This window comes from Lepisosteus platostomus, chromosome 25 (assembly GCF_059453375.1).
Source record: "Lepisosteus platostomus isolate fLepPlt1 chromosome 25, fLepPlt1.hap1, whole genome shotgun sequence".
Lineage (NCBI taxonomy): Eukaryota > Metazoa > Chordata > Actinopteri > Semionotiformes > Lepisosteidae > Lepisosteus > Lepisosteus platostomus.
The window spans coordinates 13,835,433-13,858,467 of NC_142635.1; the positions used below are offsets into that span (position 1 = coordinate 13,835,433).

The 23,035-nt window shown below is 48.2% G+C and overlaps 2 protein-coding genes across 4 annotated transcripts; one reads left to right on the forward strand and one right to left on the reverse strand.

Moving 5' to 3' along the window:
- Positions 1 to 670: 670 nt before the first annotated feature.
- Positions 671 to 12,204, reverse strand: srpra (SRP receptor subunit alpha). 3 transcript variants are annotated; one of them, XM_088619414.1, is made up of 14 exons: positions 11,827 to 12,204; positions 10,691 to 10,774; positions 9,856 to 10,019; positions 9,113 to 9,270; positions 8,267 to 8,453; positions 7,672 to 7,822; positions 7,164 to 7,294; positions 6,611 to 6,729; positions 6,072 to 6,158; positions 4,838 to 5,010; positions 3,970 to 4,186; positions 2,918 to 3,081; positions 2,381 to 2,479; positions 671 to 1,915 (listed from the first exon to the last, which is right to left on the reverse strand). In XM_088619414.1, exons 1-14 carry the CDS (start codon positions 11,947 to 11,949, stop codon positions 1,787 to 1,789), a joined length of 1,986 nt encoding a protein of 661 aa, XP_088475540.1. In that variant the 5' UTR covers positions 11,950 to 12,204; the 3' UTR covers positions 671 to 1,786. The 3 variants fall into 3 exon arrangements, with proteins under 3 accessions (XP_088475540.1, XP_088475539.1, XP_088475538.1); XM_088619413.1 differs by having other exon boundaries at positions 7,672 to 7,825; XM_088619412.1 differs by having other exon boundaries at positions 7,672 to 7,828.
- An 81-nt stretch (positions 12,205 to 12,285) lies between these two features.
- Positions 12,286 to 22,974, forward strand: foxred1 (FAD-dependent oxidoreductase domain containing 1). Its single transcript, XM_088619418.1, has 11 exons — positions 12,286 to 12,663; positions 13,573 to 13,793; positions 14,987 to 15,097; positions 15,676 to 15,794; positions 16,321 to 16,415; positions 17,375 to 17,476; positions 17,868 to 17,905; positions 18,736 to 18,896; positions 19,957 to 20,086; positions 20,392 to 20,496; positions 21,263 to 22,974. The coding sequence occupies exons 1-11, from the start codon at positions 12,513 to 12,515 to the stop codon at positions 21,515 to 21,517; spliced, it is 1,488 nt and encodes a 495-aa protein (XP_088475544.1). The 5' UTR covers positions 12,286 to 12,512; the 3' UTR covers positions 21,518 to 22,974.
- The last annotated feature ends 61 nt before the right edge of the window (positions 22,975 to 23,035 follow it).

The window sequence follows — 23,035 nt, forward strand, 5'->3', positions numbered from 1 at the left end:
CTTTATATGCAGAAATGAAATAGAAAGATTTAAGGCACCGTTTCCAGGAGACAATAGAAATGCAGACAATGGAGAAGACGTGGCTGCCTTCGTCCATCGTATTATAGTCCAACCTATTCAAAACTATGAGGAAAGCGAGACAGACTTCTCCAGTTTTCCACTGGAAATGTAACTTTACATTTCCAGTTAGCTGGTAGCCATGAAGATGGAACACTTCATAACACAGCAGGTACATGCTGTAAATAAATGTTAGTAAATAATATATTCATAACTAATAAATTAGTGGCTCTTTCACAATGCAATACTAGAATTGTGACTTTTGCAGGTGCCAACTCAACAGAAGCATGCCATAGGTCGCTAAAGCACTCTTTAGCTTTTCCCCCACATCAGTCTTGCTGTATAACATATTGCTGTATTTAAATGGCGCTTAAGTAAATTTTGTTCTATGCCCTTGCTTTTGCAATATAAAGATTTCTACCATCTAGTCAAAGGAAAGAGCACATTGTCAGAGAAACAGCTTGTAATGTTCCACACAGCGTAATACAGACCTGTTCATTTCCAGCTTCCTATTGCTGTTTGACAAACTTCAAATAAGAGCCCACAGGTTTCCATATGTGCCCCTGAGATTCACCCTCCCCACCCCCCCCCAAAAAAAAATAAGAGCCACGGGAAGGCTATCATAGCAGCTTTATTTTAACAAATGTATTACATTCTCATAAATTATGACATGGACTTTTCTATATAGCTCTCAATTCTCTTTTATTGCACTACTGCATAAAGGGTTTGGAAGCTTCAACACCTTTGTATTGTAAATTATTTTAGACTAGACTAAAAAAAAATTCAGTCACTTAAACAGCCCACAACAAAGGTGTGTGGGTGCCTTTAGCCACTGAGAGTTACTGGGATAAAAGACCTTTTGTCATGTAAACGCCCACCCCCCCCACCCCACCCCCAACAAAAGAAACAGAGCAGAGGACTAAGGCTCAAATCATGGATAAGTCATTGGAATTTCCATAGCAGGTACCTCAAGGTGCAACAGTAAAACCTACAGGCAGGATCCCTCACAAGATCTGAGACATTTCAGATTTCATAGCCGGGCTGAGATTATCTACTGCACAAAGCTGTGAATCAGTGGAGAGTAATACAGGCACTATGGTAACTTCTTTCTCCAGGGTTTTGACTTTGGCTGGATTCAGTTGTGGTTAAGACCGGATTTTCCAGACATAGGACTGCGTCTTCAGAACACCGAATAGAGTTCTGCTGTGAGCTGGACAGCTAGTTGTGATAAACAATAGCTCTGCCTCGCGATCTTCAAAAATGGACATCAGAACAAGAGCAAACAAAAAAAATAAATAAAAAACAATGCCACTTTAACCATTTGCCACTTTTAAACGATTTCGTAAAAAGTCATCATTCCCTGAACTATGACAGAAAACTAATTTGTGTTGATAAAACATATTCAAACGGGGATACAGGAATTCTCAGCTTCAGGTCTCTTGCGTCTAGCCAGCCCCCAACAGCCGGAGAAGGGCTGAGGTAAACGTCAGCTGGACCCCAGGTCTCATAAGGAGAAGGGCTCAGACAGGAGGATCTCACAGTACAGTCTCTTCCCAACGACGCATGCTGTCGTGAGCAGGGTTCGGTTCCACCCCATGTCCAAATGGTGCCAAGCCTGTGTGTGTCATGTGTGCACATGGTCTGTGGATGTGAAGATGGAAGCTGCTGCAGGACTGGAATTCTCAAAAGCGGGCGGCCAGTGGGAGAGCGATGGCGGTCGCGTCTCCCTCTAGGCCTTCATGAGGGCGCCGACCACAGCCTTGGCGTTGAGGCTACGCAGGTCGCTGTAGGTCTGCCCAGTGCCCACAAACACGATGGGCTGGCCGGTGATGTACGTCATCGAAATGGCAGCCCCCACCTGAGGAACCACAGAACAACAGAGGAAAGGGGTGAGAAACCCAGGATCATGCCCTTAGTGGGAACTGGGAAATCATGTTAGATCATAAGGTCACTAATAACTCCTTACACTTATATAGCGCTTTTCTGGACACTCCACTCAAAGCGCTTTACAGGTAATGGGGATCCCCTCCACCACCACCAATGTGCAGCCCCCACCTGGATGATGCAACGGCAGCCATAGTGCACCAGTACGCTCCCAAAACATCCGCAGATTTTAACACTGCATTGCAATCACCCCATTACTACAGCCAGCTCCATCTTTCTATGTAAAATATATATTTAGGGATTCTTATTTTTTCCACCCCATTTAAAAAGAAGCTCATGGTTTTATCTTTCCCTTCCCTTTGAACCGGGAAAAATATAGGACTTCATATAGGAGAAAAATGAGTTCCTGAACTGAACTGTTGCCTGCTGCTATACAAACCTTGTCGTCGATGGTGTCGAACTTGGTGAGGACGATGCCGTCGATGAGCCGCGGTTTATCAGACATGGAGTGGTCAGCCAGGGCCTGGTTAAACTTGACCTGCGGGGGGACGCAAAGCCACAGCCTGACTTGTGGGGACAAAACGCGCACCAGATGCCCACAAACCCGCAAAATGACAAAAGCAGCACGGTATTTACTGTCCGTGCTGAAAACGACCCGCATTCTTAAGATTCTTGGATCCTGAATGAGCCTGAAACAGCGACTTGCGGACAAGCACAGGAGCGCCCTCTCCTGGAATGTTACCGGTAATGGCCTGCAACTTGAAATGCGCCCCTCCCGCTTTTCAAATCAAACAAATAAAACACACCAATCAAAATGAATAGCACAAGGCAGCAGATACATTTCATAATATAACTCCAATAGTTCCCCCCAGGGAAGTCAAGTGGGGAGGGGAAAAAACTTGAAAAACGTCTCCCACTTAGCCTGCTCTCTCTCTCTCACTCACTCACACAGAGCAAGGACGCGGCGGGCACTGACCAGCTGGTCGACGGCCTCATTGCCCACCAGGGCCTCCCCCACGAACAGCACCAGGTCGGGCATGTTGACGGCGATCAGCTTGGCCAGGGCGGTCATCAGGGGGGCGTTGTCCTGCATGCGGCCTGCTGTGTCCACCAGCACCACGTCAAAACCCTGGTTCCGGGCTGAGCGGGGAAAAAAAGCAGGTCTTTTTTTGCTTTTCTGCAAACAAGATCTCGGCCTGGCAAAGCCAAACAAATCTGCTAATGGCACGTTTGAGCCGTAGTCTATATGTGACAGCACAACATTAAAAAATAGGAAAAATAATAATTCCTGACACTTTTATAGCGCTTTTCTGGACCCTCCACTCAAAGCGCTTTACAGGTAATGGGGACTCCCCTCCACCACCACCACCAGTATCCCCACCTGGATGATGCACCAGTACTCTCACCACACACCACCTCTTAGTGGGGAGGAGAGCAGAGTGATGGAAGATTTCGAGAAACTCCCTGGGATTTTTAATGACCACAGAGTCAGGACCTTGGTTTTACAGTTGCAAGAAAAAGTTTGTGAACCATTTCCAACATTAATTGCTCATAAAAATGTGGTCTGAAAAAGTAGGGCTACTAAGTCACAATAAAAGACAAACACAATTTGCTTAAACTAATAACACACAAACAATTGTACTTCTTGTCAATATTTAACACTCGTTGAGAAAGGGTTTTTCTTGCAACTGCACGTCTCATCCGAAGGACAGCGCCTTATAATAGTACAGTGTCCCCGTCACTATACTGGGGCATTAGGACCCACATGGACTGCAGGGTGAGCGCCCCCTGCTGGCCCCACTAACACCTCTTCCAGCAGCAACCTTAGTTTTTCCCAGGAGGTCTCCCATCCAGGTACTGGCCAGGCTCACACCTGCTGAGCTGCAGTGGGGCTGCCAGCTGGGAGCTGCAGGGTGATATGGCTGCTGGTAAATAATCGTGTCTCTTCAACGACACTGAAGCAGTCTGAACGTTTTGATGTGTATTTAACTGAAGCGAAGGGGCTGGGGGCTGGGGGCCTGCGGTTACCGTAGGCGATGGCCTCCATGGCGATGCCGGCGGCGTCCTTGCCGTAGCCCTTCTCGTAGAGCTGCACGCGGGGCCGCCCGCCGGCCTGCGCCTCGGGCGGGTGCAGGGCGCTGAGGCGCCGCTGGTGGGTGCGCAGCTGCTCCACCGCCCCGGCCCGGAAGGTGTCGCAGGCGGCGATCAGCACCGTGAAGCCGTTCTCGATGAGCCAGAAGGAGATCTGCGGAGGACGGGGGAGCAGTGAGACCGCAGCTACCGTCCTCTCAAGCTGCGACGGGCTGATAAGGACGTTTTCTTCCCCCAAACGTTTGCCTTTGGATTTTGGCACATACCCTTGGCTGACCACCTCGAGATGAATGCAAATGGCCCGAGAGACTGAAACGTCTGGGATCAATTAACTCCGCACTATCAAAACGACCTAGAGGGGTCCAACGGGGCCTTTGTGACCGTTCTTACGCTGGGGCAGGCAAATGATGACACTAAGGCAGTGTAGTGTAGTGTATTATGTTCACACTTGTTTTTTTCCACCTTTTTTTTACATTTTTGTAAATTACCTGGCGTGTGACCAACATGGGATGAATTTAACAGCTCCAGCGACTGAACCGTCTGGATGAAACCCTGGGATCAATTAACCACTCACTACCAAACGAGCTAGAGGGGGCAAATGAGGACGGCGCCTTTTTACTTTTGTAACCGTCCTTGAGTTCTAAAGGCCCCAGCCCATTTCAAGGAGCTCGTTTTTGTACGTCGCCAACTCGGAACTCCAGCTCCGGTTTCGCGCTCTCCAGAACACCGTGACCACCAAGGTAACGCTCTCCCTTCCTCAAGGGGCTCCGCCTTTGGTGCTGCTGCCAGCTCGGCGGCCGCTGACCTTGGCCAGGTTGGTGGACTTGCCGACGCCGTTCACGCCGCAGAAGGTGATGATGAAGGGCCGGCGCTGAGCCTGCGCCTCCAGCACGTCTCTCAGGATGTCCACGCGCCGCTTGGGCTGCAGGATCTGGACCAGGGAGTCCTGGAGGGCCTGCTTCACGGTGGAGGTGACGGCTGAGGGACACACACACACACGTCACGCGCCGAGAGGGAGACGGCTTTCCGCACAGAGGACAAGCCCCCACCTCACAGCTGCATCCCATATAAGCAGCTTTCACACAGAAGAATATGTAACAGGCTGGACCAACAGCCAAGCACCCAAATCTGCGCTGTTCGGTGCCATTTACTGTCTTTGTCTTTTTTCAACCTCGAAATACCAGCGGACCGGCGCGTGAGTGCACCCTCAGGCCTAGAATCGGACTGAAAAACAATAATTGCTTACACTTATGTAGCGCTTTTTTAAACACTCCGCTCAAAGTGCTTTATAGGTATTGGGGACTCCCCTCCACCACCACCCGTGTGCAGCCCCACCTGGATGATGCTCCAGTACTCAGTCGGGGCGGAGAGCAGAGTGATGAAGCCAGTTCAGAGACGGGGATTATTAGGAGGCCGTGACTGGTAAAGGCCAGGGGAAAATTTGGCCAGGACGCCGGGGTAACACCCCTACTCTTTTCGAGAAATGCCGTGAAATTTTTAATGACCACAGACCTAGGTTTTACATCTCATCAGAGGTTTTTATGGCCTAGTGTCCCCATCACTATACTAGGGCATTAGGACGCACACAGATCGCGAGTGAGCGCCCCCTACTGGTCCCACTAACACCTCTCCGAGCAGCAACCTTGGTTTTTCCATCAGTACCATCCAGGTACTGGCCAGGCTCACACCTGCTGAGGTTCAGGGCGTTGTCAGCTGCGAGATGCAGGGTGACATGGCTGCTGGTGATATTTCAAAGCGATTGAAAAAAAAACGGGCGCTGTGCCACGCTGTGTATCGGATGCTCACCACAGACCTGGGCTGAATTAGCACATTAAAAGTGGCTAAAGGAGCAGGTAGCTCATGCCTCGTAAAAGCACCTCGTTGTAAGCACACTGTCTCTTCAACGACGCGTGAAGATCCGATCAGACTACATCAGCGCCAGTCCGCCGACCTCTGAAGCCGTTCACTGTCAGCGCTGTCTGGCATCAGACCCTACGACGCACACTTCCGAGCTCAGAGGCGTCGGCAGGGGTACTCACTGGTGAAGGTGCCCATGGCTTTGCCCTCCAGCTTTTTTGCCACGGATTCGCAGAGCTGAGAGGCAATGTCGGCTGCTACATTCTTCGCTGCATGAAAAAAAAAAGGGGGGCATTTGACAAACGAGTTTTAGCTTTGTTCAGGTGCCACAGCAGAAATTTAGAACAAAACCTCCAGCACCATTCCTGTTTTGTAGACCTGCTGCACAGTCAGCTTATGCCTCATAATTATGGATATACAAGTGACCATTTGAGATAAAGAATAAAACTGCAAACAGCTCTTACGCCCAATCATCCCGAAGCACGTAATGACGAAACACACTTCTCATTCTCAAGCCTCAACATAGCGCCTTACTGAGTAAAGATGGGGTTTTTATAATGAGAGGGGTCAAACAGTCCTGTACACTCTTCATTCCCAGCTAAAACTGATGTGTGGCCGAACCGCCTTAACATTTTCTTCAGCCTGTTAGCAATGTTTTTTTTCCTGCAAATGCAGTTCCTGGACAGGTCAATAGTGCACTGCCCCCCGCAGTCTGTCATACCGATAAGATGGTCCCTCATCTTCTCCAGCACAGGCTCCATGTCCTCCTGGGTCAGGCTCTTGGAGCCCACGAGACCCTTCAGCATGCTGAACATCCCCCCGAAGCCTCCTTTCTTAGAGCTGGGAAAAGCAAAGAACGATTAGTCCGTCGCAGATTTCTAAAACACCTGTTTCTACACTCAAGGCACAGGGTTTCACATAATAACAGAAACTGCACCCGCACGCGTCTCATCTGCCTGAACACCGAAGGAGCCACTCCACTGTGTGCACTCTGCACGCGTCTCATCTGCCTGAACACCGAAGGAGCCACTCCACTGTGTTCACTCTGCACGTGGTCTCATCTGCCTGAACACCGAAGGAGCTACTCCACTGTCTTCATTCTGCACATGGTCTCATCTGCCTGAACACCGAAGGAGCCACTCCACTGTGTTCACTCTGCACGGGTCTCATCTGCCTGAACACCGAAGGAGCCACTCCACTGTCTTCATGTGCTCTTTCATGCCTAAAAATAAGCAACATCTGTTTTTGCTGTAAAATGACAACCCCTGCCTCACCTTTTCTTACTGGCACTGGAGACCACCTGCTCCTCCTCCTCCTCTTCCTCCTCCTCCTCCTCCTCCTCTTCCTCGCTGGACTCGTAATCCACCGGGCGCAGGTCTCCCCCCATGGTACCAGGCTGCACCCCCTGATGGAGACAGGGAGTCTGGGGGTCAGAGCGAAGTCACGGGGAGCCGGGACACCGCAGCAGGCTGCCACCTCCCTGACGCCCAGCTCCCATTTGACTTGGCAAGCTCAAAGCCCCGTTCGGCCAATACGAAAAAATGCCGATAATCCGAACGCCTTTGTGCCGAGAGAAGATTACTGTGCTATTAAGAGCAGGGATGACAAAAATCAGTGGGAGTTAATGATTCCATTTCATTTCCACCCCGTACCGATTTCCCTCCATGGAGTCCCAAGCTTTGACTGCAGTATAGATTATTATACCCGACACTGAATCTAATTCCAAGACAGGGTGGACGCTGACCCGACTGTAACCGGCCCCCCCACCAGCCAGGCACCTACCAGGTCGGCAGACGTGTCTTCCAGCGTGCCCTCCCCGTCCTGGGCGCCGTTGAAGCTGCTTTTGCTGTAGTCCAGGTCTCTGCTGCTGCTGCCCCCGTTGTCCCACACGCGGTTTTCCTTGCCACGCGGTTTCGGCGGCCGGGGGGACTTGCTGCTGCTGGGGGAGAGAGCGGACCAGCCCTGAGACACGAGCTGTCTCGCCCCCACCTCCCCGAAACACATTCCTGCCGGCGGCTCAATGCAAACATGAGCTGAAGTGTCTCAGCGAGACTTGCATGAAGCAAAATGACTTGGTCGTAGAGTTCTAGGAGAAACCTGGATAACCGTCTCAGATCAGAGGAGGGGAGTCCCCCTTACTTGGAAAGCGTTTCGAGAGGAGTGCCCAGAAAAGCGCTATACCAGTATATGGAATTATTATTAGTCATCGCCCCATCTCTGCCTAGGAACTCAAATCAGAACGTGATTTTATTTTAAAGAACACATTTTACTGCTGGAAGTGAGATGTCTGACTGCTGTAAATGACGCTGACGAATGTCACCGGCCAGTCCTATGCCATCCGCCAACCCCCCCACCCCCCCCCCCACCGGCCCCTCACCTCTGCTTGTCGGGGGCCGTGGCCTTTCCACGCTTGCGGAAGAACTCCTCGCGGTTCCTCTGGATGATCTCCTCCGAGCTCAGGCCCTGGCTCCCGTTCTCCGCGGCCTTGAGGGAGCTCTTGGGGGCGCTCTTGGGGGCCCCCCCCCTGGGCGAGTCGCCCGCCGTCTCCGCCGCGGGAGCAGGAGCTGGGGAGACGGTTATCAGGGAGTTAGAAAGTGCTTTATACTTGGCATGGCGCATTGCGCTTTGAGCATTCTGAATGGCTGGATTGGCATGTGCAGTAAGTGCACCAGCATGGTCCCATGAACACAGAATGCACTGAATGTATTAGTGGCTAATTGTATTCTAATTAGTAAAGTGCTGTTTGCTCGAGATCGAGAGCATTGTAGCTATGCATTAGTCAACAGTGATTCTTTCTGATTGGTGAGATTCCTTTAAAAGACCCTTTTTTTCTAATATTTTGGATTCATAAAAATATGAACTGGGGAAAATTAAAAAAAAACTGGTGTCTCTCCCCCTGCCAACGCGGGGCTGCAGAGCTCATGCCTTCCTCTTGCATTCCAGAGCTCCGCTGTCAGAAGGCTCCTGATCTCCCCCCCCCCCCCAGGACATTTTAAATAGCAGGAAACTAAGAATCCAGCAAAGGTCACACAAAGCACAAAGTGAACCGTCACAACTGCCCTCCAGAAATGATCTGAAATCAAGAGTGTCGCCTGCGACCAAAGCAGCACAAAGCCTTTTCTCTGGGTGTCCTACTGTGATAGGACCAAGATGCCCAGAATGAAAACTGCCATCGGATCCCGACGCCCACCCCTGCCGAGCCTCCGCAAGCAGAGAGCCTCACCTTCCTTTTTGGCCGTTTTGTTCTTCTTGCTGTTCTCCTTTCCTTTGTCCCCTCCCTTTGTCTCGATCATGGACTTCACCGTCTTCTGGGATTTCTGGGACTCCTGGAAGGTCTTCATGGCGACAGGGGCGCGGGCCTTGCTGCTGTCCTCCGCCTGCCTGCGAGAGAGAGAGAGAGATCACGGCGTTGGGGCAGGATCGGGAAAAGCCGGAGAGGAGGGGCAGCGCCTGCGATTGACGCAGGCTGGCACAACAAAAACAAAACTGCGCTCTGAAAGGTTACAGAAAGCATATCGGTGTATCTTTTACTGGAACGGAAGGATCACAGAAAAGAGAAGGGGTGTTACCCCGGCGTCCTGGCCAGATTTCCCCTTCGCCTTTCCCAGTCATGACCTCCCAATAACCCCCATCTCTGAACTGGCTTCATCACTCACTCACTGATAGCTGGTGTGTGGTGAGAGTACAGGCATACTTTGGCTGCCGTCTCATCATCCAAGTACAGCTACACACTGATTGGGGTGGAGGGGAGTCCCCATTACCTGTAAAGCGCTTTTGAGTGGATTGTGCAGAAAAGGGCTACACAAGTATATGAAATTATTATGAATTATCATCCCATCTCTGCCTAGGAACTCAAATCAGAATGCGATTTTGTTTTTCCAAAATTCTTAACACACTATACGGCTGGATGCGGGACCTCTGAACGCTATAAATGACTCTGACGAGTGATCCTGTCAATGGGCGTACCGAAGAAGCTGCAGGAAGTCACTCCCGAACTCAAAAGTGTAGCTGAGCAGCATTAGGGCTCCTCTGTGCTCCAGCTCGTTCTTGTAGCGGTCCCGGAACAGCAGCTGCACGTCGTCTATGAGCTTGTCCACATACGTCAGCGTCAGGATCTTCTGGAACCCAACCTGCACCGCACAACCAAACAGCGCGTACTGATTCGGAACCCGGGAGCTCCGAACGCACGAGTCACAGCGAGCAAACAAAAGGAGGAGAACTGCTACCGAAACTCATTCTGGCCCCCTGTCAATCGCATCTACTGACAGAAAGATCTTGGAAAATGGAGGACACCCCCCCAGGGGGATTCATGCTTCGAATTCACAGAGTGCAGGTGTGTCGCACTACGTTTCTCTTTCAGATTAGTTACCACCAGCGTCCTGCAGGGTGGTCACCCGGAGTTTGAGAGCCGATCACAAGAAAGGGGCAACAGATGAACAAGGACAACGAACAATCAGAGAAAAAAAGATGACCACAGCGTCATGCTGCGTCAAGGAGAAAAATGACTTTGAGGTAATAAGATTTCCATTGATTTTGCAATTCACTGCCGGGGGTGGCGGGTGGCAGATGCTGACTTTAGGTCTATGTACTGAATTGATCTGTTTTGGTTTTCTTTAAAAAAAATACAAGTCTACGCCAGTCTGTTAGCCAAGACATTCCAAAATAACCGTCTAAATATTAAAGAAATTGTTTCCCTGTCAGTGAAGACCAGAAAAGCATCAAAGGGGGAGATTTTTAAACCGATTTAAAACCTTTCCCTCAGAATTAAAATGAACCACTTGAACAACACTAAATTACTTACAACGAACACCAGCTCAAACTCATTGTCCAGTTTGTACTTGAGGCTTAAGGAATCGTAGGTGAAGGAATTGTTCCCACTGCGCTCCTAGAAAAAAAAAAGGCTGCATCAGTACTAGAAGGTTTTATTATAGACCACTCTCGACACCCGATTCTCCCCAACAGCACAGTCTGGCGCTCAGATTGCTTCACAACACTATGGGGCACAAAGCATACTTCAAAGGAACAAGTAAAGGTTTATTCCAGGCTGAAAAGAGAAGAAAAGAAACACAATGTTTCGGCTGTGGAGCCTTCCTGAAGAAACATCGTGTCTCCTTTCTTTCTAGCATGGAATAAACCTTAACTCGTCTCTTTGCAGCCTCCGCATGCCGACACGGCTCGCTACCTGCACAAAGCACGCTTCTATGTCCATGTTAAGCTCAAGAGTGACAGACCACACAGAGCATGCTTCTGATCCACCTCATCAGAACAGGAGATCACAATAAACTTTTCAAATGAGAGGATCTTGCTGGGGTTCACTAGTGCCACCCATTTGTAAAGAATCGAAGCTTTTACTTGAAAACAGCCAAGGTCAGCTTCGACATCGCCGCTTGCTCCACACTCCTACAACTCTTTGTGTAAAAGGCCACGGCTATAAGCACTGCTTACGACAGGCGCTTGCAGGCTTACTACGATTACAGCTCATTTTCTTCCCGATATTTGTGACACGAACACACTGGAAAATATTTAAGGGATCTTAAGACCCTGCTCAGGCAAGGCGTTAAGAAGAGACGACAATTACCAATTAAAGAAGACCTCGCCCATCTACCATAATCAGCAAAAGGAATAAACTAATGATAATGAGTTGTTGTTGTTTTGTTTGCATAAATCAAAGCACGTTCAGACATGCAACTCCATAAAGCTGTCACTTGGAAAAGCCATAAGGAACGGAAAACATAAAAACAGGACTCGATTGCGAAAAAGCACAACTTGCTTTTTAAAGGACCAGGAAAAGGGTGCGCATTTGTTGTTTGCAATCAATGTTATCTGGGGCTCGTTAAACGATCCCAGCTCGCTGCAGCCAACCGAACCTCGCCGCCGGCCGGCTCCCCCGGCGCTGACAGCTGTCACGCTGGGTCCGTCTCTCCGCGTCGCCGTTACCTGCAGAATGACGGAGCGGATGAGCGCATTGACAGGCCCCGTGAAGGACCCGCTGGCGCCAGCTCCCTGGAAGCACCACAGCACGATGCCTCCTTTGCTGAAGATGGTGAAAAAATCCAACATCTTGCCACACAGCGGAGTCGAGTTCAGCAATAACACCACAGGGAAGGGAAAACAAAGATCGGAACGGCACAACAGAACAATAAATAATAAATACGTGCTCAGACTGGCCGATAACACCGTGCCCCGCGAAAAGCGGGTGACCTGATCAGATTAAATTTTGTTTTAAGAAAGTAAAAAAAAAAAAGAGCGAGGGACTTTCCCCCCTGCCTTATGCAACTCGGCTACAGACACGTCACGTCAGTTGCACGCAGGGAAATGACGTTTTGTTTCCGGTGAAGCCCGTACCCACCGGACTTACACACCCTCTTGTCATGTGATCAGGGACTTCGGTTTTACGCTATTAAGACGCGACCAACAGCAACCTTGTAACGTGATCCGGGAATGAACCTTAAGAGTTTGGCCTGTTGGCTTCTAACATCTTAAATCACGTGTTTCTGGCTCCGCCGACCAACGGTACCAATGAGAGGGCTCCCCTCTGCTTCATTCGGGGCTGTTTAGCTAGAATACGATATCTAGTACAGCTGTACAAGTCATTTACTGCTTATCCCGCCTGTGCGTGAGAAATGGCAACGTGGAGCGGTTGTTTGCGGGTCGCCAGAGCCAGGACTGGCACCGTCAGCCACGGCTGCAGGTTCGTTGAGCATGCCCTCCGGACACCTGTCAGCCCCAGGGGCTTCAGCACCGGCAAAACGACCCGACAGGACTTCTTTAAAGGTGACTTCTGTTCGTTTTTTCCCCCTAAGTACGCCATGCATTTGCTTCTAAGATAACAAGAAATCATCTTTGCTGGCAATACATTATTATTACTAAAAACACCAATACCTTTTCATGTTTTATGTGCTTACTGTTAGATTATTAACTGTAGTGTATGGTTACTAACAAATTTATCTTTGAGCTATGAGGGGCTAAATTCCAGCAGTGAAGAGAATCGCGGTCAAATATTTCATCCATAGTTCAGTTTCCCCTGAAATAGCCGTGTGTCATAAAATGAGATTTCTGTTAGAATGAGATAGAATGAAATCATTCATTAGCAGTTGCCATTTTATTTAAAATACTGGGGCAAACATTTTATCCAAACTAGTGACAAGTTGCCCGCCAGGTGCATGTTTTCACTGGGACAGGTAAAGGTTTATTCTGTGCTGAAAGGAAAAGAAAGAGACACAGCATCGTCACACACCTGCTCCACAGCGATGACTGTTGTCTCTCTTTTCCTTTCCATACAGAATAAGCTTTTCCCTGTCCCTTTTGCAGCCTACGCATGCTGACCCAGCTGTTTGAAGTCAGACCTGTAGTCCCCAGTTATATCAGACATGACGTCCCGAAAGCACTGGGACACGGTCTTGATTCTGCAGTCCCACTGCGTGTCCTGGGCTTTGTGGAGCGGTGCTTTTGCTAAATGTTTGACTCAACGAATTAATCAGTCATTTCCACATGCAAGTCCTTGGTGCTGATTAGCTCAGATTTGAACCTGGTTTCCAGGATGAAAGATTAAAGGTGATTCCCCCCCCTATCCTGGGTGGGCCTCCAGACTGTGATAGGGATGCACCCCCCCCCCCAGTAAACACCGCAGCTCAATAATGTCACCGTCACTGAGCACAGCCCTGTCCTGTTCCTCCCGCGCAGATCTGGAGGCGCAGCTGAAGGCGTTCCGGGAGAAAGCGGCCGCGGTTCTCCCCACCAGCGGCTGGACCCCCCCGGAGATCAACCCCGACCCGCCTCCCGAGCGGGCCGACGCCGTGATCGTGGGCGGCGGGGTGGTGGGCTGGTCCGTGGCCTACTGGCTGAAGAGGAAGCAGAAGTTCCCGGAGAGGTTTGAAGTGGTCGTGGTGGAGAAAGACCCTACGGTGGGTGCCGGCCGACGGGCTGGGGAGAAGTGGAAGAGAAATGGCCTTAATCTATATATTAATAATCCTGCTTCCTATACATTACTGCAGTGTTCGCCTTAGGGTGGGCGAGTCGTACTTGCATGCACAGTTAATGTTATACCTTATATCCGACGTGTCGTCTGTGTACAGTACAGACCCCTGCATCGGAGGGGCTGATAATCTGGTGAGTGGGAACACAGCCGCTGCCAAATGGTTGCAGAGGCACTTTTCATTAGCACGGCCACTATTCCTCCCCCAGGGGGCGCCCCACTACTCCTGTCATTAGTTCCGGGATTGTTCCTGTGTTAACAGGCCACACCTAGGGATGTCTACTGTTATTTAAAGCCTAGCTCCAGTCCTCGGGGCTCAACATTAGGGTACGGGTGTCACGAGGCCCGCCTAGCACCAGGAAACCCTACGTCCGTCTCCTGAGGGCATAGGCCTCATCCCCGACACCTCCCGGGGTCTGAGCCTGGGGTCTGGAGGACCTCCCCCCGTTATCCCAGGATCTCCACGTTTTGCGGTGTGTTTTCCCCCTACCAGGGGATTTTAACCCTAGTCGCATCAGAGGATTCATTGTTAATGGACTCTCGGACTGTGCCCTGACCTGCCTTTGGACCTGCTCGGATTTGGATGCCATCCTCTGTCTCCCCAGTTCGCTGTCTCACGGACTGTCACTATTCTTTTGTGCACCATTACCCAGTTTTCCCATACCGCGCCTCCTGTTTACTCCAGCTCTTACCCCATCGCATAGGCTCCACTACGAAACCCGACACGGACTGCAGACCACGTCCGTAACGCTGAAGGAGTTTTTTCCATGGATCTCAAGCTCAAAGAAGTGCTGTGATCGCGATCTCCTGAACCCAATGTGTGGAAATAACAGCCTGAAAAGGTTTTGCAGAGGAAGGAGCAAGGCACAGCTCTAGCAGTGTACCTTATGACAGGGTTATCTAATAAATAACTCAAAACTGTACTATATTATATTAGGGTCCTGTTTCAGTTAGGAATCTGAATTTTTGTTTCTGTTTGGTATCACGAAACTGATTGAAAAAGGAATTCCTTCATTTGCAAACTGTATTGGCATTGTCCAGACCACAAAATACTACTATTTCGGCTTGTAATTTTTATTTTTATTTTGGAGTCATTTCTTTCCTTTCCCATTTCCGTTGCAGTATTCCCAAGCTTCCACTGTGCTCTCGGCTGGAGGGATCCGACAGCAGTTCTCCATGCTTGAAAACATCCGCCTCTCTCTGGACTCTTCCATGTTCTTGAAGAACATCAATGTAAGAGCATGGAAGATGTTAGCAAGCAGACCAAGGCTATAAGGAGTTCATATGCCTTTTCTTCCTAGCATGTTACTCGGATTAATTGCCAGGTACATTCGTTGAGCATGGGGAATTGGGGTAACCAGCTGTTCCTCGATAAAGTGTTGGGACAGGAATTGACAATCAAGGAAAAGGCCCACATTTTGTATAGCTTATAGCACAAGGCTGGCTGGTCCTGGTCCCGGAGAGCTGGGAGAAATTATTTAATTGCTTTCGTAAAGTTGATAATGAGCTGATGAGACAGAATTAATATCTGTAGACATGCCAGGTCTCCTGGATCAGGGTTTACTGCCCCTGCTAAAGCAAGTTGCCAGTAGTGTCTCTTAACTGTCTCTAAAACTTGAGCACATTGCTATTGCAAGTGGTACTGGCAGACCAGTAGGTGGCTCCACTTCCTCCAATCCAATATTCCAGTATAGTGAAGCAGAGTACCTTGCTGTAGGAGGTATAAGAGCTTCTATTAACAGGCAGACTGCTTAAAACGTTTGTGCTCTGTAACATTTTGATAACCAAGGCAATTTCCTTTAACTCTCCAGGAGCATCTTCATGTGTTGAATGAAGATCCAATTGACCTGCAGTTCAATCACTCGGGGTATCTGTTCCTAGCAAGCGAGAAAGGAGCTGAAGTGATGGAGGAGAACCATCTTCTCCAGAGGTGATTTGAAGAGTGGCTTCTTAACCTTCCAGATGCTGAAACATCTGTCCATCTTGGCTCCGTGCGGAAAGACTGCTTTCATATGTGTATTGGCCCAATGTTTTGTGTCAGAGTGCACTATTCTTGAATATGTTTTATTTTTACGCCTAAGTTCAAAAAGGTTGGCATCCAACCATTCAGTTGAATCTCAGGTGCTCATGTCTACGAAGTCCTGTAAAGTTGTAACAAAAATCAATGTTCTTACCAACTAAATGTTCAGTTTGGTTTTACCTTTACTGAAAGTGCTAAAATGATTGAAGTGATTTGCCTTAGTGCTGCAGGTGGCATTCTGTGGGAGTCCTTTGTCAGTACACTGGTTTAAAAAAGAGTCCAGTGAAAGTGGTCGGAAAATCACTCTCCTCCGAAGCAGCCAGAGAAATTCCTCTTGCACTGCAGGGACGATTTCCATCGCAACGGGACTATAATGAGGTTTTCGGTCTGAAGCCAGGATGGCCGGTATGAAACGATGTGGCTGTTTGCCTTTTAGGAACGTCGGAGCCAAAGTTGCTCTGCTCTCGCCAACGCAGCTGAAGGAGAAATTTCCGTGGATCAACACGGATGGTGTGGCCTTGGCTTCATACGGTAATTCAGTGTTCAGTTTTGCCCTTCTCAGAAGTTGCCGCGCACTGTACTAAAGACCATGGAAGTGAGACGAGTGCAGGTCTCCCTGGCCTTGCTGGGATTGGCTCATGGGCCCAGAGCCACGTGGTGCCTCAGCTGCAGCAGAACTCTACAATGTCTGAGTTGCGGGGGGGGTGGAGTGATGTCACTTCTGCAACACGCTTGGTGCGTTGAGCCCTGTTTTACATAAGGTGATGCCCGTGACCCATGACCCAAACGTGCGAAAACCCCCAACCTTTCCTGACTGAGCTGCTGTCTGGATGGGTCACAGTGGCCCAGCCCCTGTTTCTGGTCATTCATGTCAAACCTGTCACTAAAGGCACCCAGTATTTCTGCAGTACAGGTTTCTGGACCGATATCTCCTGTGGTCTTCATTCCAGTCAGCCTAAGTCTGATTTACGCTTGATCTGAGCTGAGGGTTTTGGGAGAACAGTGGTTATATGGTTCTGACCCTGTTAATTCATAGACTGCAATACTGTTCCGCCACCTCTGCACAGCATTTGCCATTTACCTAGTGCTGTGTGTGGTCTGTTCTTGAGCAGGTAGAAACTCCACGCCCCATGAATTCAGGCACTGCCTTTTCTGATCATGTGTGACCCATCAGTCCAGATGCCTCTCAAGCTGCAGCCGTTTTGTCCCTGGAACAGTATTTGCATTCGTGGTATGTGAAGACTACATTGTCATAGGTGTTGCATGGGAACAGTCACTCCCAGTGGTACTCCTGAGATGATGCACCTGATAGTTTGCACAAACTCTATTGAAGAAACGTCAAAAGAAAATGCGTTTAGCATTGTTTCCACTTCTTGAACCTAAGGTCACATGCTTGCGATTTTGCCAGCTTGTTGGCTTGCTTAAGAGCCTTTAGCTCATAGATGCTGAAACGTATCATACCATAGGGTGTCTTTGTTCTTGCATTGCAGGCTTGGAAAATGAGGGCTGGTTTGATCCCTGGACTCTGCTGAATGCTTTCAGACGCAAAGCAATGTCTATGGGAGTCCACCAGTGTTTTGGAGATGTCAAAGGTCAGTGGGTACTGTCCTAATTAAATCCCGCTCTTTGGCACTTTATTCTTATCCGTAAAGCTGTTTGCATTCAGAACAGAAGTTAATGTTGTACAAAGGAGTGCCAGTATTGTGATCAGTAGTAGTAATGCCATTTTATGTTCATTCATATATACCAAATCTTAATATGAATCCACAATGAATTACCACCTCCCAGTCCATCTCATCAGATCACTTCCTAAATGTGGTTGAGTTACCCAAGTCTTTGCTACTGTGCCACTCGGCACAAAACAAAATCAGTCCCTCAGCATCGCGATTTTTTCAGGAAAAGTCTTTGGTTTAGTAATATTTGCTAACCGAACCCAGTTATGTGGCCATTAAATAAGATGTCTAATGCTCTTCTGCACTGCAGGGTTCAAGATTGTCAACAACAAGATTCACAATGTCATCGTAAGTATTGTGGCTACAGTTGACATTTTTTTAATGAGTAATGGAAACGCTGCTTTCTCCCGGAGAATCATTGATTTCTTCGTGTTTGGAATTTTACTGAGTGACATACTGGAGTGATCTAGCTGACAAAAGCAAAAATACCCCTTGAGTTTCTCGGTATTACTGATTTAATTCCTGAATTATTATCGTCTTTTCCCCATGCAAAAATAACATTTGCACTGCAATGGAAACCTTTTATCTCGTCTTCGCTCTCTGAATGTGTAACGTCTACTGTCGGATCCAGTTGCCTGAGGATGCAGTCGTCTTGTAGTGTGCCAGAACAATATATTCCTGTCGTTCATTCAGAATGTATGGCTTTCCCAATTTTGCTTTATTGTTGACATTGCAGACATTGTAAAACAGATTTGTAACCTTACAGCTTTTGTTTTCTGGGCGACATGTACTGCAAAGAAACCAAACTGGTTTTGTCAGAGACCCTTTCATACATGTCTTGCTGCTTCGGTGATCTGGTTAATCCTTTTACATTTTCTGTCTTTCCTGCACTGTGTAATGATTGTTAGCTTCTTCTTGACATCGCAGACTGCTAGTCAGGGCTGCTGCCATCAGTATTATCAAGCAGGTAGCTGCATCAGCATGCGTAGGCTGCAAAGGGGCAAGTAAAGGTTTATTCCATGCTGAAAAGAGAAGACAAACAGTGGAGCCTTCTTCAGGTGTACTATCATATCCATTTCCTCACAGAAGAACAAGAGCAGGCTCTTTGTGCGACGTCAATGGAATCTCTGGTTCTCCATCTTTCTGTGGGAGCTCTTCCTCGTTCTGTACCCACTCAGGTCCGCATTCCCAACAGCCTGGAGCAGTACTCCATAAAGTGCAGCGCGTTGGTGAACGCCGCCGGCGCGCAGTCCGGGAAGGTGGCGGAGCTGGCTGGCATCGGCGTGGACCCCGCCAACACCACGAGCAATATGCCTGTCCCGGTGGAGCCCCGCAAGAGGTATGTGGCGTCGCCGGTTACCCACCCTCAGTCAGTCCGGTGTGCAGCTTGTTTCTTCCTTCTCGAGGAAGGAGGACGTAAACTCTACATATTTATTGTGTCATACAGGTGTCTGTGTAGTAGAAGTCTCTTTATTTCATATGCATATGGAAGAACAGCTAGCGACCACCAGACTCAAAAATAAGTAACTAAAGATGGTCTTTTATACCTTAAAACAAACAAGTTGCTATGTCACTTTCTGAACAAATGATAAGACAGCAACACATGCCAATATTGTAATTAATTATACCTGAGTTGCAGACTAGACAACAGTAAGTTCTTTTCATGTGTTCTGGGCACACAGCCAGCTTACCAAATACTTGCCCTTTATCTCACTGACCAAGGACAGGCAGTATATTTACATATTTGGGTGCAAAGCCAACGTCTAGCCACTAGACTGCATAGTTTACAAAAAATGATATTATTATCTCACTTCCCAGGTGTCTCCCTTATCTCTTCATATTCCCACATGAAGAGGACAGGAATTTAAATTCACATCATCATTATTACCTAGAAATATTGTCATATGCTCTTCGGCAGGGGAAATAAAAACACCTCGTTTTCTCGTTTGTATTTTCTGAATGTCCTCCAGAACATGGTGATGCAGCTGGAGCAAACTGAAAATTCTGTTTTCTGAACATGAGCGACAGATTAGCAGCTGCAGATGTTTCACAGGACAAAAAAAAACTCTTTAGCAAGCGGAGCCGTTCGGTTTGTCTCCTTGTGTAAAGACTGTCCTCAGTCCGCCGTAAGGTGTATCGCTAAATGAAGATTAATGGTAAGATGGCGGGTGCTACAGCTGCACTGAAAATAAATCATGTAGCTTATTCCCTCCTCCCCCCCCCCCCAGTCACTGGGTGTAATGCTTCTTGATTCCCAAACTCTGGCAGATGTAGCCCAGTGTATCTGTCCAGATGCAGTTTTCAGGACTGGTGAATCGTTGAAAGCGGAAAGGGTTCACTGGTGACTTCAGGGTTTTGGAAACGTGCTTATTCTGTGCACCCTCTCAATCCCCCTCCAGGTACATCTATGTCGTTCACTGTCCTGATGGGCCTGGGTTAGACATGCCCTTCGTCATCGACTACTCAGGCTTTTACATCAGAAGAGAAGGACTGGGGGGCAACTACATTACAGGAAAGTCCCCTGAGGAGGTGAGCAAGGAGGCTGGACTGGGTGAAGACTATGCATAGTGATGCAAAAACATAATTTAAGCAGACTGCCAAGTTACATAGAGAGTATCTTCTTTGAGGGTGCTCATCTGCAGCAGTGAGTTCCTCGGGTGGTTTTCCCAACGCAGAAGTCAAACGATTTAGAACTGTAGTTTACAGCATAATCTACTGTTTGGATATGAAATGCTTTCTTTCTCTTGCTTCTCTGAGGTAGAATGTACAAATTCTTGACAATTTCTGGTCCAGAGTTTTATACCACACTTTGCCAAATGTTTGCTGTTGTTCAGGAAGAAGAACCAGACACCGGTGACCTGGAAGTGGATCATGAGTTCTTCCATGAGCAAGTGTGGCCCAGATTAGCCAGCCGAATCCCATGTTTCGAGAGCCTGAAGGTGGGTCAGTGAGCAGAGTTAAGAGATGAGGTTTTAGTACTTTCATTGACATTTGCATCCTGCAGCTTCAGTATATTATTTTAAAAGTAAGCTCTTTGTCAAAAATATGCTTTCCATCCATCATTGCTGCATGTTTATGATTCCTATATTAAGGAAAATTGATTTCTAAGAACAGAGCATCTCATTTAGACAGTGGCTTGATGGCAGTGATAAATGAGATCCCCTGCATTAATAACCAGTGCCTGGAGAGCTTAAACTACACAATCTGTTTTCCTTTATGTAGCTATGACTTGGATAGCCCCTGCAGCTGCCTGAAAGTATACAGACAGGACTGAAACCAAGGAGAGAAAAAGAACATGGGATTAAGCTCTTCTTGTTCCTTACTATACACCATACTGTAAAAAAGGCGCTGTCCTTCAGATGAGACGTAAAACCAAGGTTCTGACTCTCTGTGCTCGTTAAAAATCCCAGGGCATTTCTCAAAAAGAGTAGGGGTGTAACCCTGGTGTCCTGGCCAAATTTCCCCACTGGCCTTTACCAATCATGGCCTCCAAATCATCCCCATCTATGAATTGGCTTCATTACTCTGTTCTCCTCCCCACTGATAGCTGATGTGTGGTGAGCGTTCTGGGGCACTATGGCCGCCGTCGCATCATCCAGGTGGGGCTGCACATTGGTGGTGGTGGAGAGGAGTCCCCATTTCCTGTGTAATGCTTTGAGTGGATTGTCCAGAAAAGTGTCCACTGTTTACTTGCCTCTCCACCAGGTGACCAGCGCGTGGGCCGGTTACTACGACTACAACACCTTCGATCAGAACGGCATCGTGGGGCAACACCCTCTGGTTGAAAACATGTACTTCGCCACGGGCTTCAGCGGGCACGGCCTGCAGCAGGCGCCCGCCGTGGGCAGGGCGGTGGCCGAGCTCATCCTGGACTACAAGTACACGACCCTGGACCTCAAGGCGCTGGGCTTCATGCGCATCCTCACCAGCTCGCCCAAGCTGGAGAGGAACATCATCTGACCAAGCGACTGTGGACGGAGGCGGTGGCGGTTCGAGAGAATTGTACGTGGGGCAGCAAAGGGGGGGGGGGGGCATGACAGATTCATAATTTTGTTGGGTAAGAAGATAATATCGATAGACTTTTAACTTGTTCAGTAACAAAACGGTTGTTTTTGATGCTTAATACAGGAAGCTTTTTAAAAAAAAAATCTTATCATCAAGGTTGTGGTTTTAGTTGCATAGACCACCCCCCCACCAAGGGTCACTTATGTTTTCACAAGAGAAGGACACATCCAGCATCAGTGTAGTCATCGCCAAAAAGTCGCCAAAACTGGTCAGTTGTTTGATGAACACCAATCCTCCAAGCAGACAACAAAGTCCTGAATATAACGTTCAACACAATTGATTTTGCAATATCTTGACGTGTTGCAATAACGCTACAACGGCAAGGTTAAACAGGCTTCTCGTGACTATGAGAGCTGAAGGCGGCGATTGCCGTGGTGTACGGCACATCGCCTCGCAAACTCGTCCAAATCCAGAGCTTCGTTGAGACTCCATGCTGAGAGCCGCTGTACTTGTTCAAGGAAGAGGGCATGGAAGTGATTCTTCACTAGCTGAAGAGCTGGAAAAAAACTCCCTTCACATGTTGCACTGCTGACCGGCACTACCACAACTGTTTTACATAACCGGAACAGCTCGGAGAAAAAAACCTCTTTGTACGGATCCAAAAAGGTCAGAAGTTCGATCAGACTGGATGGATGGTCTTTCCCACTTCTTGTTTGTCGATCCAATGATCTCCAAGTTTGATGCAGTTGATTGTTTGAGATCCTCAACATCTGCTCCCAATGCATTTGCCAATAAGAGAATAGCCCCCTCATTTAAAAAAAAAACTGCTGCTTGATGGATTTAATGCCTGGATACCCTTCATGATCTCACAATCTTTTGAGTTGGAGAAACACCTTTTCATTTCACCAATCATACAATCAATGCCGGGGGGTAATGCACTTTTAACTCAAAAAACTTTAACTGAATATTTAGGCATTTTTAACAATCTGCTAAAGGCATTTCATATTATATTATTATAATATAATTTCATATTATATTAACAGGTTTTCACAAGCCCTTTGTACCAAGGCCAGAGTTTGTAGAAATCTGACTGCTTGTGGTTGAAGCCACCATGAGCTGTGAATGAAGTGGCTGTTACAGGAGGTGGGTGTCTGATCTGCCTCACCTGGAGCAGCCAGCAGGTGGAAGTGTGCCGCTGCAGTGCAGATATTCCCAAGGGAAATTTCACTCTTCCGGCAGGGCTCATTCCCGTTAATTTGGGCTGTAGCTGAGCATCGGTTTTCTCTGCCTCCCACTACATTCCTGCGTCTTCAGAAACTTGCTTCAAATATTTTGCCTTTCCTTTTGTTACACAAAATTGTATACTATTAAATTGGTTTCAGTGCTTATTAAATTGAGCTAGTTTAGGAAAATGTGTACAGTTGGGCTTTTTTTTTTAAACTTACTTTCTTTGTATTTAATGTTTTAAGTCCT